The 15,019-nt window shown below is 43.9% G+C and overlaps 1 protein-coding gene across 1 annotated transcript in view; it reads right to left on the bottom strand.

The window, feature by feature from the left end:
* Positions 1 to 13,547: 13,547 nt before the first annotated feature.
* Positions 13,548 to 15,019, bottom strand: part of SNX9 (sorting nexin 9) — a 270,467-nt gene continuing 268,995 nt past the window's right edge. Inside the window, exon 18 of the mRNA XM_073671526.1 lies at positions 13,548 to 14,224. Within this exon, the coding sequence (XP_073527627.1) occupies positions 14,177 to 14,224 (48 nt within the window). The 3' untranslated portion in view covers positions 13,548 to 14,176. The remainder of the gene's footprint in view (positions 14,225 to 15,019) is intronic.

Below are 15,019 nucleotides of genomic sequence, written 5' to 3' on the forward strand. Positions count from 1 at the left end.
GGCAGAAATTCAGCTGCAGAAACGCATTAAAACCACATCGTGGGCAAACAGCGTGAGCCCCAAATTTGTATTTTTCACAATGGGTAGGAGAAAACAGACCCCATAATTTGTTATGCAATTTCTCCCAAACACGATGATACCCCATATGTGGTCAAAAACTGCTGTTTGGGCACATGGCAGGGCTATTAAAGGAAAGAGCGCTATTTGGATTGTGAATGCCATGTCGCATTTGGAGACCTCTGACATGCAAAAACAGCAGAAACACCCCACAAGTGACCCCATTTTTGAAACTAGACCCCTCAAGTTATTTATCTAGGGGTGTACTGAGCATTTTTAAACAATAGGTGATTCACAAAACTTTAGAACTTCTGGATGGGAGAACAAAAAATTAATTTTTGTTTCCACTAAAATACAGTTTTAGCACCAAATTTATAATTTACATGAGGTGTAATAGGAGAAAATGGCCCCCATAATTTGTTATGCAATTTTTTACCGAACACAGTGATACCCCACATGTGGTTGTACACTACTGTTTGAGCACACAGCAGGGGTAGTATGGGAAGGAGTGCTACTTGGCTTTTAGAATGCACATTTCGTTCGTATGGATTGTGGGCTCCATTAGCCGAACCCCTGAGGTGCCAAAACAGCAGAACCCCTTCCCAGTTGACCCCATATTAGAAACTTCACTGCCTAAGGAATTCATCTTGGGGTGTAGTGAGTATTTTGAACCTATAGGTGCCTCACAGAATTTTGGAACATTGAGAAGTGGAAATATGATATTTTTGTGGTAAAAATGTAATTTTTGTAACTACTGCAATCTTGTCAGGTACACAAGGGTTAATAGGTGAAACTAGACCCCATTATTTATTGCACAATTTCTCCTGAACGCAGAGATGCCCCATATGTCATCAGAAACTACTTTTTGGCCACATGTCAGGGCCGAGAAGCAAGGAGCACTATTTGGGTCTCCGCAAATGTCGCCCGCGAACTATTATACCAAAATCTGTGCTCCAAAAGCCAAAGATTCCAGAACATCAGAAAAAACCCCAAAAAGGGACCCATTGTAGAAATTACACCGCTCAATGAATTCATCTACGGCTGCAGTGACTATTTTGCAACATCCACGCCAGGCTTTATTCTGGACAAGTGAAAGTATGCAAGTTAGTTACCATACATGGAGTCCCCATATATTGTAGGGCCCCATACATTGTGCCCAGCTGGTACTTCTGGTGACACAGACCCCGTAAATTGTTAAGTGCTCTCTCCCCACTACAATAATACCAAACATGTTGCAGCTTACTGTGGTTTAGGGACAGGGGGGCGCAGAAGGAGGGGACATTTGGGAGAGCAGAATTCACTGGATTTTATTTGAGGGGGTGCGAGCTGTGTCGCTTTTCCATAGTCTTTGTTCTACCAGTAACGTGGGACCCCCTATAGTTCCAGTGACAGACCTGAGTGGGAGCTGGTTTTGTGCGGGATAAATTAGGGTTTTTATTGGTAACATTTTGGGGTATATAATATTTTTCGATTACTTCCAGAATAAGGCTGGATCTCATTCCGGTACGTCGGGATTTCCTCATAAATTCCACAAAAAATGCGATTCTGACGAAACCACTGACAGAACCACCCACCATAATGAGGCAGATGGAGACACTTTGGACTCAGTTTGGCATCTGCTTGGGTGGTATTCATCTTTTTAGGAGTGCACAGATCTGTTGTTGCCCACACTTGTGCGCTAAAAAGACGCCTAAAATGATGAGACACCGCCGTAACACAGACCAGTCCAAAGTGACTCCATCTGCCTCATAAGTGAGTGGTTTCGTCTGGGTTTTGTCTGAATTGCGATTTTGGAGAATTTACACGGAAACCTCGACTTAAGCGCTCAGCAGACAGTGCAGGATAAATGTGAGCCGAGCCTTGTTCCAATTTTTGGGAGGTAGAATGAACATAATAGACAGCAGTACAACAATAGTTCTTATTTTTATTTTTGCACGGTTCACGATGCGGTATAGGCGTTAAGGCGGATTTATTCTTCGGGTCGGTGCAATTACAGCGCTACCAGTTGCAGATTTTTTTGGTACCATTTTGGGGCATACAGTTGTTTTTGATCGCTTTTTATTCATATTTTTCTGACACATAATGAACAAAAACCAGCAATTCAGTTGTTTATTTTTTGCGCCATTCACTGTACAGTAAAAGTGATAAGACCGATTTGTTCGTCGGGTCGGTACGATTACAACAATACCAGATTTATATAGTTTTTTTATGCCTTGCTATTTTTACAGACTAAAAACAATATTTTAAAAAAATGTATTTGTTTTTGCATCATCATATTCTGAGAGCTGTAACTTTTTTATTTTTTTGCTGGATGGTTTGGCGTTTCATTTCTACAATTTTATTTTTACATACGAATTTTGATCGCCTTTTATTCACTTGTTTGTGAGTCAGTATGATGAAAATGCGACATTTTTGGGTGTTTCTTTTCTTTTTTTATGGAGTTCGCCATATGAAATAAATAACTTGCCAGTTTTATAGAGCGGGTTTTTCCGCGGGTTTATCACAAACGCTGTGTTTTGTGTAGCAAAACTGATATTAGAGATTTGTGTGAGTTTTTTTTTTAACTTTTTTATATATTTTATTTTTACTTTTTTTTTTCCAAGTCCCACTGTGGGACATGTATAATTTTGATTGCTGGTCTCATACACTGCAGTACTTGTGTACTGCAGTGCATGAGAGCAGTCATTGAGTCACTGACTTAGCCTGTGAGACAGATCTCACAACGCACCATACCCCGAGGTCATCACATGACCTCAGGCTACCATGGTAACCATTGGGACCCGCGATTCTCTTTGTGGGGGTCCTGCGACCCCCTTGTAACAATTTAAATACCGCCATCACTTTTGACAGCACTATTTAAGGTGTTAATCGGCCCAGATCAGCTTCAAATCCGGCTGGGGCCAATACTGCAGGGAGTCAGCTGTCATACACCCACCGGAAATTTGGTTGCGGGGTGCCATTGTTCCTCAGCACCGATAAACAGCGGTGCTGAAAAATAAGCACCCTTGGCTACTGTCGTTAAAAGCCGTATCGGCGGTCGTTAAGGGGTTAACCACTTTATGACGTATGCCGTAATAGTATGACACATGTCGGATCCCCGTTTGGTGCGGGCTCCGGCGCTGAGCCAGCGGTCGTCACTAATAGCACGTAAGCAATTTTGCTACACACAAGTGATCTGAAACAAAAAAAAAAAGTTAAATTTTTTTTTTTACAAATATAAAAAAATAAAAAAAAAGTTTAAATCATCCCCTTTTCGCCCCATTCAAAATAAAAAAAAATCACATATAAACATATTTGATATTGCCGCGTTCAGAATCGCCTGATCTATCAATATAAAAACGAATTAATCCGATGGCGTAACAAAAAAATAATTAAAAATGTTAGAATTAAGTTATTTTGATCACGGCTACATTGCAATAAAATGCTATAAAGGGAGATCGGATCTACCTATCAATTAAAACATCAGCTTGGCATGCAAAAAATAAGCCCTTACCCAGCCCCAGATCCCCAAAAATGAAGACGATACGGGTCTTGGAAAATGGCACCTTTTTTTTTTTTTTATTTACATATATATATGTAAAATACACAGGGTGGTCCAAAAGTAGGTGGACAGAAAGTGTAATAAGGTTATGAAGGGGGAGATTTATCAGACACTAAATTGCAGCCGCCTGTCTGGATCATCCTCCAATAAACCATGAATTAGACGTGGACGATAAGCTTTCCACCCAATAGATTTCAGGATTCGCATGATAGAAGCTCGTGAAATTCACAATTCCACAGAGGCTCTTCTGGTGGACTTTTCTGGACTCTGAACAAATGTCTCAGCAACAAGATGTTTATTATCTTCTGTACAGACTGTTTTGGGTCGACCAGTTTTTGGAGCATTAAGGATTGAGCCAGTGGCATTGAATTTGTCATGAATGCTATAAATGGTTTGTCTCTTTGGGGCTTGAGTACCAAATGTTTCAACCCAATTTGCTCTAACGGTTTCAGCATTTTGAGATTTCCAATACTCTGTTAAAATCCATTTTCTTTGATCTGTATTTCAATTATTTGCCATTATGTGTTATCTGAATTATCTGAAAAGAAAACAGATTTGGGGGAGATCTATCTGTGAAAACTAGATCTCTGAAACTGGCTCAGTTGCCCTTAGTAACCAATCAGATTCCACCTTTCATTTTCCAAAGAGTCTGTGAGGAATGAAAAGTGGAATCTGATTGGTTGCTAAGGGCAACTGACCCAGTTTCACTTTACACCATGTTTGATAAATCTCCCCCTTCATAATCTTATTACACTTTCTGTGTGTGTGTGTGTGTGTGTGTGTGTGTATATATCAAACTTTGGATCTTTTTTCACCACTTAAATGAAAAAGAACCTATACATGTTTGGTATCTACAAACTCGTAATGACCTGGAGAGTCATAATGGCTCGTCAGTTTTAGCATTTAGTGAACATGGTAAAAAAAATAAAAAAAAAACAACTGTGGAATTGCACTTTTTTTGCAGTTTCACCGTACTTGGAATTTTTTCCCCGTTTTCCAGAACAATATATGGCAAAACCAATGGTGTCGTTCAAAAGTACAATTTGTCTCCCAAAATATAAGCCCTCACATGGCCATATTGACCGAAAAATAAAAAAAAGTTACAGCTCTGGGAAGAAGGGGAGCAAAAAACGAAAATGAAAAAATTGAAAATGGCCTGGTCATTAAAGGGTTACATAGCATTTTATTGCATGAATTAAGTATTTGATCACCTACAAACCAGCAAGAATTGTGGCTCTCACAGACCTGTTAGTTTTTTTTTTAGGTTTTTTTTTTTTTTAAGAAGCCCTCCTACTCTGCACTCATTACCTGTATTAATTGCACCTGTTTGAACTTGTTACCTGTATATAAAAGACACTTGTCCACACACTCAATCAATCAATCACACTCTAACCTCTCCACCACAGCCAAGACCAAAGAGCTGTCTAAGAACACCAGGGACAAAAATTGTAGACCTGCAAAAAGCTGGGATGGTCAACAGGACAATAGACAAGCAGCTTGGTAAGAAGGCAACCACTGTTGGCACAATTATTAGAAAATGTTCTCGGTCTGGGGCTCCATGCAAGATCTCGCCTTGTGGGGTAAATATGACTCAGAGAGGTCAGAAATCAGCCCAGAACTACACGTGAGGACCTGGTCAATGACCTGAAGAGAGCTACAACCACAGTCTCAAACATTACCGTTAGTAACACACTGTCGTCATGGATTAAAATCCTGCAGGGCACGCAAGGTCCCCCAGCTCACGCCAGCACATGTCCGGGCTTGTTTTAAGTTCGCAAATGACCATCTGGATGATCCAGAAGAGGCAGGGAGAAGGTTCATGTGGTCAGATGAGACCAAAATAGAACTTTTTGATATCTACTCCACTTGTGTTTGGAGGAAGAAAAAGGATGAGTACAACTCCAAAAACACCGTACCAATCGTGAAGCATGGTGGGAGAAACAATACTTTGGAGGTGCTTTTCTACAAAGGAGACAGGATGGCTGTACTATATTGAAGGGAGGATGGATGGGGTCATATATCGTGAGATATAGAAGAGCATTGAAGATGGGTTGTGGCTGGGTCTTCCAGCATGACAATGACCCAAAACACACGGCCAGGACAACTAAGGAGTGGCTCTGTAATTAGCATTTCAAAATCCTGGAGTGACCTAGCCAGTCTCCAGACCTTAAACCAAAAGAAAATCTTTGGAGGGAGCTGAAACTCAATTTTGTCAACTGACATCCCTGAAGATCTGTATGGAGAAGTGGTCCAAAATCCCTGCTGCAGTGTGTATAAACTTAGTCAAGAACTACAGGAAACGTCTGACCTTTGTAATTGCAAACAAAGGTTTCTGTACCAAATATTAAGTTCTGTTTTTCTATTATATCAAATACTTAAATTAAATTACATTTTATTGCATGAAATATTTCAAAATCATGTGATTTTCTGTTTTTTATTCTTAGATTCTGTCTCTCACAGGTGAAGTGTACCTATGATAAAAATTACAGACCTCTACATTCTTTGTAGGTGGGAAAACTTGCAAAATCGGCAATGTATCAAATACATATTTTCCACACTGAACAAATTCTGGTGGGCTGGAGGGCACTGTCAGGTTTCCTTTAACTAATTTGAATTATAATTTTGTCCTGGCACATAGTTGATATTTTTGGTTCTCTCTAGCGGTTTCAGTGCCTTTTCAGGACACTCACTTCTAGGATTACAGCCTTCGGTTGTTGATGTAGTTTTGATAAAATCACAGTTTTATCAGCAGGAGATTATCAGTAGAGGACATGTAAACCTGCTACCATGTAGTCCTCCATATTAATGAGGACTGTATAATTCCTCCACTACCACTGACTGGCAGCGTTATGACTATGCACAGCGCACACAGAAAGCTGTCAATCAGTGATTTGGGTGACGTTACACAGAGCTCAGCATTGAGAGAGCTAGTAGATTTGCAGTAGATAAAACACTTTTTAATAAAAGCTGCAACCAGAAAAGTACAACTACCTCATGCTGTTCTCAGATGGGGTATCAAAAACCTGGTGAGAGATTCCTTTAATTTTCATGAGTCCACCATCAGGAAGACAAGGAATAACAATCATAAAAAAGGGGCAAGGGAACAAGGGAGAGTCAGCTCACCGCAATCTGAGACACCTTGTCAGCAGGATATACCGCATGGAGGCGCCCTAGTCCAGGCAGATATAATCATGTCGAAAAAAGTGCTTCTCTAGCGATGATGGAAAAACTGTGTTATGCCGACATGTTGGACTTCAAATATGCTTGTGAAGTTTTATACTTACCTGTCTTTCCATCATCGCTGGAAAACCACTTTTTTACTACTGAATAACAATGGTGTGTATTGCAAAACTGCAAGGAGATTGCCACTGCTCTCTCACAAAGAACATTGTTTATTTTATTCAGTTTGTTAAATATCACCTGGACAAGCCAGAAAGCTGTTGGAACAATGTTTTGTGGACAGATTAGACCTTACACTAGAGCTTTTAGGATTAGCTGAGAAACTGTATGTTTGAAGAGAGAAAAAACGGCATTACAGCATAAAAACGTTGTACCATCTGTGAAACACTGTAGTGGTAGTATCATTGTTTGGGCCTGTTTTGTTGTATCTGGGCTAGGACAGCTTGCAATTATTGATAGAACAATGAATTCTGAATTTTATAAGCAAATTCTAAAGTAGAATTGTCAGGACATCTGTCCTTGAGCTGAATCTCAAGGAAACGTAGATCATATAGCAAAGAAATGACTCAAAGAGGGACTACAAAAAGTCGCTAAAGGAAAATAAATTTTTAACCCTTTTACCCCCGAGGGTGGTTTGCACATTAATGACCAGGCCAATTTTTACAATTCCGACCACTGTCACTTTATGAGGTAATTAATCTGCAACGCTTCAACGGATCCCACTGATTCTTTAGACACCAATTTTTTTATTTTCGCAAGGGTATCATTAAAAAATGAACCCCAAAATTTCTTGTGCAATTTCTCCTGAGCACGCTGATACCCCATATGTGGTGCACACGCAGGGTTCGGAAGGGAAGGAGCGCAATTTGACTTTTTGAATGTAAAAATTTCTTAAATAATTAGTGGACGCCATGTTGCGTTTGGGGGTCCCCTGATGTGCCTAAACAGTGGAAACCCCTCACAAGTGACCCCATTTTGGAAACTAGACCCCTCAGGGAACTTATCTAGATGTGTGGTGAGCATCCTGAACCCCCAGGTCCTTCATAGAAGTTTATAACATGGAGCTGTAAAAATAAAATTTTCACATTTTTCCAACAAAAATGTTTTTCAGCTTCCAATTTTGCATTTTCATAAGGGTAACAGGAGAAATGGCACCGTGCAATTTGTTGTGCAATTTCTCCTGAGTAAGCCGATATCCCATACGTGGGGGAAAACCACTGTTTGGGCGCACTGCAGGGCTCGGAAGGGAAGGAGCGCCATTTGACTTTTTGAATGTAAAATTTGCTTGAATAATTAGCTGACGCCATGTTGCATTTGGGGAGCCCCTGATGTGCCTAAACAGTGTAAATCCACCCACAAGTGACTCCATTTTGGAAACTACACCCCTCAAAGATTTTATTAAGGGGTTATAGTGATCATTTTGAACCCAGAGGTACGACACAGAATTTGATAATATTAGATCATCATATTGAATAAGTTGTCATTAGTCTTGAGTGCAAGTGCTCGCTACTTAAATTTGCATCGGGTACTCAGGTATGCACCAAGTATCACAGGTGCTCAAGTGACATGCTCGAGTCCCCACCCGCATGTTTTACGGTTATTCGACGCCCAAAAAAAACATGCAGGGATAGCTCGTGCACGGCAGGCAATCCCCGCAAGGTTTTTTTGGCTGTATAACAGCTGCAAAAAATATAGGACGGAGACTCGAGCATGTCACTCGAGCACCCGCTATACTCGGTGCAACCCTAACCCCAACCCTAGCACAGCCCTAACCCTAGCACAGGCCTAAACCCTAGCACAGCCGTAGGTCGGTGCAATTACAGCGATACTAGATTCATATCGGGTTTTTATGACTGACAGCTGTCACACACTAAAAGATGCTTTTTTTTGCAAAGACTAGTTTTTGCATCGCCATACTTTGAGAGCTATAATTTTTCCATATTTTGGTCGACAGAGTCATGTGACGGCTTGTTTTTTTGCAGGACAAGTTGACGTTTTTATTGGTACTATTTTCGGGCACATGACATTTTTTGATCGCTTTCTATTCCGATTTTTGGGAGGCAGAATACACAAAAACCAACAATTCAGGAATTGTTTTTTTTTATGCTGTTCTGCGTGTGGTAAAATTGATAAGGCAGCTTTATTCTTCGGGTCAGTACGTTTACAGCGATACCACATTTATATTGTTTTTTTTATGTTTTGGCGCTTTTACACAATAAAAACTATTTTATAGAAAAAAGAATTGGTTTTGCATCGCTTTATTCTGAAAGCTATAACTTTTATATTTTTCGGCCGTTGGAGCTGTATGGCGGCTTGTTTTTTGCGGGACAAGATGATGTTTTCAGCGATACCATTTTTATTTACATTCATCTTTATAATCGCGTTTTATTCTATTTTTTGTTTGGCGGTATGATAAAGCATTGTGTTGTTTTTTTTTTTTTTTTTTTCTTACCGTGTTCATTAAAGGGGTTAACTAGTGGAACAGTTTTATAGGTCAGGTCACTCCAGACGTGCCGATGCCAAATATGTGTACTTTTATTGTTTGTTTGTTTTTCATAAGATTATTTATTTATGGGTACAATATATTTTTATTTTATTTTTGGATTATTTTTTTCATTTTTTTTTTAAATATTTTTACAATTCTTTTTATTTTCTTTTTCACTTTCTGGCATTTTTTGATCTTTTACACATTGTCCCACTATGGGACTTTCACTTTTTGCAGCCTGATCCGCTTTATAGCATAGAGAGCAGCAGCTCCCTATGCTATGCAGCCTGTCAGCGCTGCACAGGGGGGTTACTTTGGTCATGCACTGCGCATGACCAAAGTAACTTCCTGCCTCCTGGTGACCCGGATGTTGTCATGATGACATCGGGTCACCATGACAACATCCGGACCAGACTCAAACGCCGCAGAGGAGGAAAGTATTACGCTTACCTCCCCTTGCCACCGGAATACTGCGATCGATTTTGATTGCAGCATTTCGGGGGTTAATGTGCAGGGAGCAGTGCGGGACCGCTCCCTGCACATAGCACCGGGTGTCAGCTGTGACAATCAGCGGACATCCGCGGGTGAAATTGCCAAGGCGTACTAATATGTATCTGGCTCTTAAGTCCCATGGCGCAGATACGTATTAATACGCCTTGGGCTACAAAGGGGTTAAATAGCCAAGTCCTAATCTTAATCCTGCAGAAATTTTGTGGAAAGACCTGACACGAGCAATTAATAGGAGAAAATCCACCAACATAACAGAGTTTAAGCTGTTTTGTAGGAAGCAATAGGTTAAATATCCTCCAAGCCTAAGTGCAGAACTATTGAACGAAAACATTTAGATGCAGTTACTGTGGAACAAGGAGGTCACATCAGATAATGAAAGCAAAGGTTCACATAATTTTGCAACTCACAGACATGGGATATAGGATAATTTTCCTCAGTAGAAAAGTCTAATATTTTTGACTGATTCAGATGTCTTTATCTACAACATCTATAATATAACCGGCTAAGCGTGTCTCTGTCCGAAGCCTCGATAGACTGCGCATGCGTGACGCGCAGTCTGGCTCCAGACAGAGACCACATCCAGCCGTTACAGGTAAGAGGAGGTGTACAGCGTCGGAGATCGCGGGATGCGTAGGCACTGAACGCACACTGCGATCTCCGGCGCCATACTTATCAGACCGGGAAGAGCGTTGCCGCGGCGCCTCTCTTCAGCGGAGACCGGGGGCGGAGTGAGACGTCAGATCGGCGCGTGCGCATAGCGCTATCCGGCGCCATTTTACTGAAGACACATTTACAGTGTCTTCAGCAAAATGGCACCGGACAGAGCGGTGCTCTGGCGCCGGACAGCGCGGTGCTCTGTCGCCGCTCTCCTCCCCCGGCCTCCGGCACAACAGGACGCTGCAGCGCTGGAGTACAGAGAAGAAAGGCGAGTATAACTGATTATTTTTTTGGGGATGTGTGTATAGTGGGGGGGTGAGGGGTGCCACGCATACCGGGATTAGGGGAGCCATGCATACCAGAATAGGGATGAGGGGAGCCATGCATACCAGAATAGGGATGAGGGGTGCCACGCATACCAGAATAGGGATGAGGGGTGCCACGCATACCAGAATAGGGATGAGGGGTGCCACGCATACCGGGATTGGGGATGAGGGGTGACACGCATACCAGGATTGGGGATGAGGGGAGCTATGCATACCAGGATTGTGGATGAAAGGTGCCACGCATACCAGAATAGGGATGAGGGGTGCCACGCATACCAGAATAGGGATGAGGGGTGCTACGCATACCAGAATAGGGATGAGGGGTGCCACGCATACCAGAATAGGGATGAGGGGTGCCACGCATACCGGGATTGGGGATGAGGGGTGGCACGCATACCGGGATTGGGGATGAGGGGTGGCACGCATACCGGGATCGGGGATGAGGGGTGCCACGCATACCGGGATCGGGGATGAGGGGTGCCACGCATACCAGGATTGGGGATGAGGGGTGCCACGCATACCAGGATTGGGGATGAAAGGTGCCATGCATACCAGAATAGGGATGAGGGGTGCCACGCATACCGGGATTGGGGATGAGGGGTGCCACGCATACCGGGATTAGGGGAGCCATGCATACCAGAATAGGGATGAGGGGAGCCATGCATACCAGAATAGGGATGAGGGGTGCCACGCATACCAGAATAGGGATGAGGGGTGCCACGCATACCAGAATAGGGATGAGGGGTGCCACGCATACCAGAATAGGGATGAGGGGTGCCACGCATACCGGGATTGGGGATGAGGGGTGACACGCATACCAGGATTGGGGATGAGGGGAGCTATGCATACCAAGATTGTGGATGAAAGGTGCCACGCATACCAGAATAGGGATGAGGGGTGCCACGCATACCAGAATAGGGATGAGGGGTGCCACGCATACCAGAATAGGGATGAGGGGTGCCACGCATACCAGAATAGGGATGAGGGGTGCCACGCATACCAGAATAGGGATGAGGGGTGGCACGCATACCGGGATTGGGGATGAGGGGTGGCACGCATACCGGGATTGGGGATGAGGGGTGGCACGCATACCGGGATTGGGGATGAGGGGTGGCACGCATACCGGGATCGGGGATGAGGGGTGCCACGCATACCAGGATCGGGGATGAGGGGTGCCACGCATACCAGGATCGGGGATGAGGGGTGCCACGCATACCAGGATTGGGGATGAAAGGTGCCACGCATACCAGAATAGGGATGAGGGGTGCCACGCATACCGGGATTGGGGATGAGGGGTGCCACGCATACCGGGATTGGGGATGAGGGGTGCCACGCATACCGGGATTGGGGATGAGGGGTGCCACGTATACCGGGATTGGGGATGAGGGGTGCCACGCATACCGGGATTGGGGATGAGGGGTGCCACGCATACCGGGATTGGGGATGAGGGGTGCCACGCATACCGGGATTGGGGATGAGGGGTGCCACGCATACCAGAATAGGGATGAGGGGTGCCACACATACCGGGATTGGGGATGAGGGGTGCCACGCATACCAGAATAGGGATGAGGGGTGCCACACATACCGGGATTGGGGATGAGGGCTGCCACGCATACCGGGATTGGGGATGAGGGGTGCCACGCATACCAGAATAGGGAAGAGGGGTGCCACGCATACCAGGATTGGGGATGAGGGGAGCCACGCATACCGGGATTGGGGATGAGGGGAGCCAAGCATACCGGGATTGGGGATGAGGGGTGCCACGCATACCAGAATAGGGATGAGGGGTGCCACGCATACCAGAATAGGGATGAGGGGTGCCACACATACCGGGATTGGGGATGAGGGCTGCCACGCATACCGGGATTGGGGATGAGGGGTGCCACACATACCGGGATTGGGGATGAGGGGTGCCACGCATACCAGAATAGGGGTGAGGGGTGCCACGCATACCAGAATAGGGATGAGGGGTGCCACACATACCGGGATTGGGGATGAGGGGTGCCACGCATACCAGAATAGGGATGAGGGGTGCCACGCATACAGGGATTAGGGATGAGGAGTGCCACGCATACCGGGATTGGGGATGAGGGGTGCCAAGCATACCGGGATTGGGGATGAGGGGGTGCCACGCATACCGGGATTGGGGATGAGGGGGTGCCACGCATACCGGGATTGGGGATGAGGGGTGCCACCCATACCGGGATTGGGGATGAGGGGTGCCACGCATACCGGGATTGGGGATGAGGGGTGCCACACATACCGGGATTGGGGATGAGGGGTGCCACGCATACCAGGATTGGGGATGAGGGGTGCCACGCATACCAGAATAGGGATGAGGGGTGCCACGCATACCGGGATAGGATGGTGGGGGCAGCACAAATACCAGGAGGGGGGCAGCACATACCAACATGGGAGACCATATACCAATAAAAATGCTCGCCACCAGGGCGTAGAACGGGTTCAATAGCTAGTACACTATATACACTCAATGGGTAAATTAAGTATTGAACATGTCACTAATGTTCTAAGTAAATATTTCTAAAGATGCTATTGACAAGAAATTCTCACCAGACGTCAGTAACAACCTATCCAATCCACAAAGGCAAAGAAATCAAACCATAGATGTCCATAAATTAAGTTATGTGTAATAATGAGAAATGATACAGGGAAAAGGTATTGAACACATGAAGAAAGAGAGGTGCAAAAAGCCATGGCCGTTATTTGATTATACGGAGGTGTAAGCATGTATTTAATTAAAGTAGAAATAAATGAATTTGCCACTCATAGGTGAAATAGAAGTTTCCCTTCTTTATTAATAAAAAAAGAAACTTTTTTTTATTTCTTCAATTTTTTTTTTAACCTGAGCTGCACAACTAAGTTTGATTAAAAATTAGTTGCAACAAGGCTGAGCAAAGACAATGGCGTGTATTACATGTAGATTGCACAATAAATGCAGCACAAGTAGAAATCATTATTTCCTGTGCATTTAGAAAATTTTCAGTTGCTCCTTAGCGAATATAACACATTTCAATTTCAGAAAAAAATTAAGGTCCAATCAAATAGGCAGCTGTGGTACTCATCGGCAAAAAGGCACAAAAGTGGACTGAGGCTCTTTCTGGTGTCAATTCCTCATAACGATTCTCTGTCCTTTTACGGAGATCAGGCTGAGAAGCAGAAGGCTGTGATGCTCTGTACAATGTTCAGATATTAACTTAACATGGACATGCATTTCATAAACTGTTATATTTAAGTGCACTAGGAAAAAGCTCTTTCTCAAAAATAATAACTGGCTTCAACTTGACCATCTCATGTACACAATTCCTTTTGCGGGCAGCGTCAAAGGGCTATTTTGCAATGTTCACAATTATACACAGAGAGGCACTTGCAAATATCCTTCAAATATGAGTACTGGAATATTTACATGACAGGAAAGCGGGCAAGTGCTTGTTTTAGCTTCTCAGCAATCTGAAAACAAATAAATACATGTATGTTTAACTGTGTTAAACAAAAGCCACACAATACAATATGTTATTCTCACATGATGTTATATCTATCCCTTAATAGTATGCAAATTAAGCACATAGGCCCAGATTCATCAAAGCCATTTTGCCAGAATTCTGGTGTAAATTGATTGGAAACACCAAGGTTACTTACCGATAGCCGTTTTTTCCAGAACCCATGACAGCACTCCTGAGAGAGGGATCCGCCCACCAAGTACAGGAAACCTTCTGAAATAAAAGGGCGGCGCCTCTCCCCGGCTTCAGTTGGGTTACAGAGCATGAGAGGACCTCCATAAAAAAATTATATACATAACCGACATCAATCACACAATCTATAGTGCACACCCATATGGTGAGAAAGGTGGGCGGATTCGGGTGCTGTCATGGGTTCTGGAAAAACTGGCTACTGGTAAAAAACCTTGGTATTTTCCCTTCACCCATGACAGCACCCATGAGAGATTTTTGGAGAATTGAACCACCTAAGGGAGGGACTACCACTTGCCACACCCTTCTACTAAAGGTCAAGTCAGCAGAGGAGGATAGATCCAGTCTATAATGCCTAAAGAAAGTAGATGGTGAGGACCAGGTAGCAGCCTTACAGATTTGATCGATAACTCCACCTTCTCTGCTTAGGAGGTCGGCACAGCTCTGGTGGAGTGAGCCTTCATGCCCTCAGGAACCGGAGCACCACTAGCAGAGTAGGACAGACTAATGACCTCCCTCATCCACCTAGCAATGGTACTTTTAGACACCCAGTATC

The sequence above is a fragment of the Phyllobates terribilis genome, unplaced genomic scaffold (assembly GCF_046119375.1).
Source record: "Phyllobates terribilis strain yellow unplaced genomic scaffold, ASM4611937v1 Scaffold_3__8_contigs__length_932513732, whole genome shotgun sequence".
Taxonomy (NCBI): Eukaryota; Metazoa; Chordata; class Amphibia; order Anura; family Dendrobatidae; genus Phyllobates; species Phyllobates terribilis.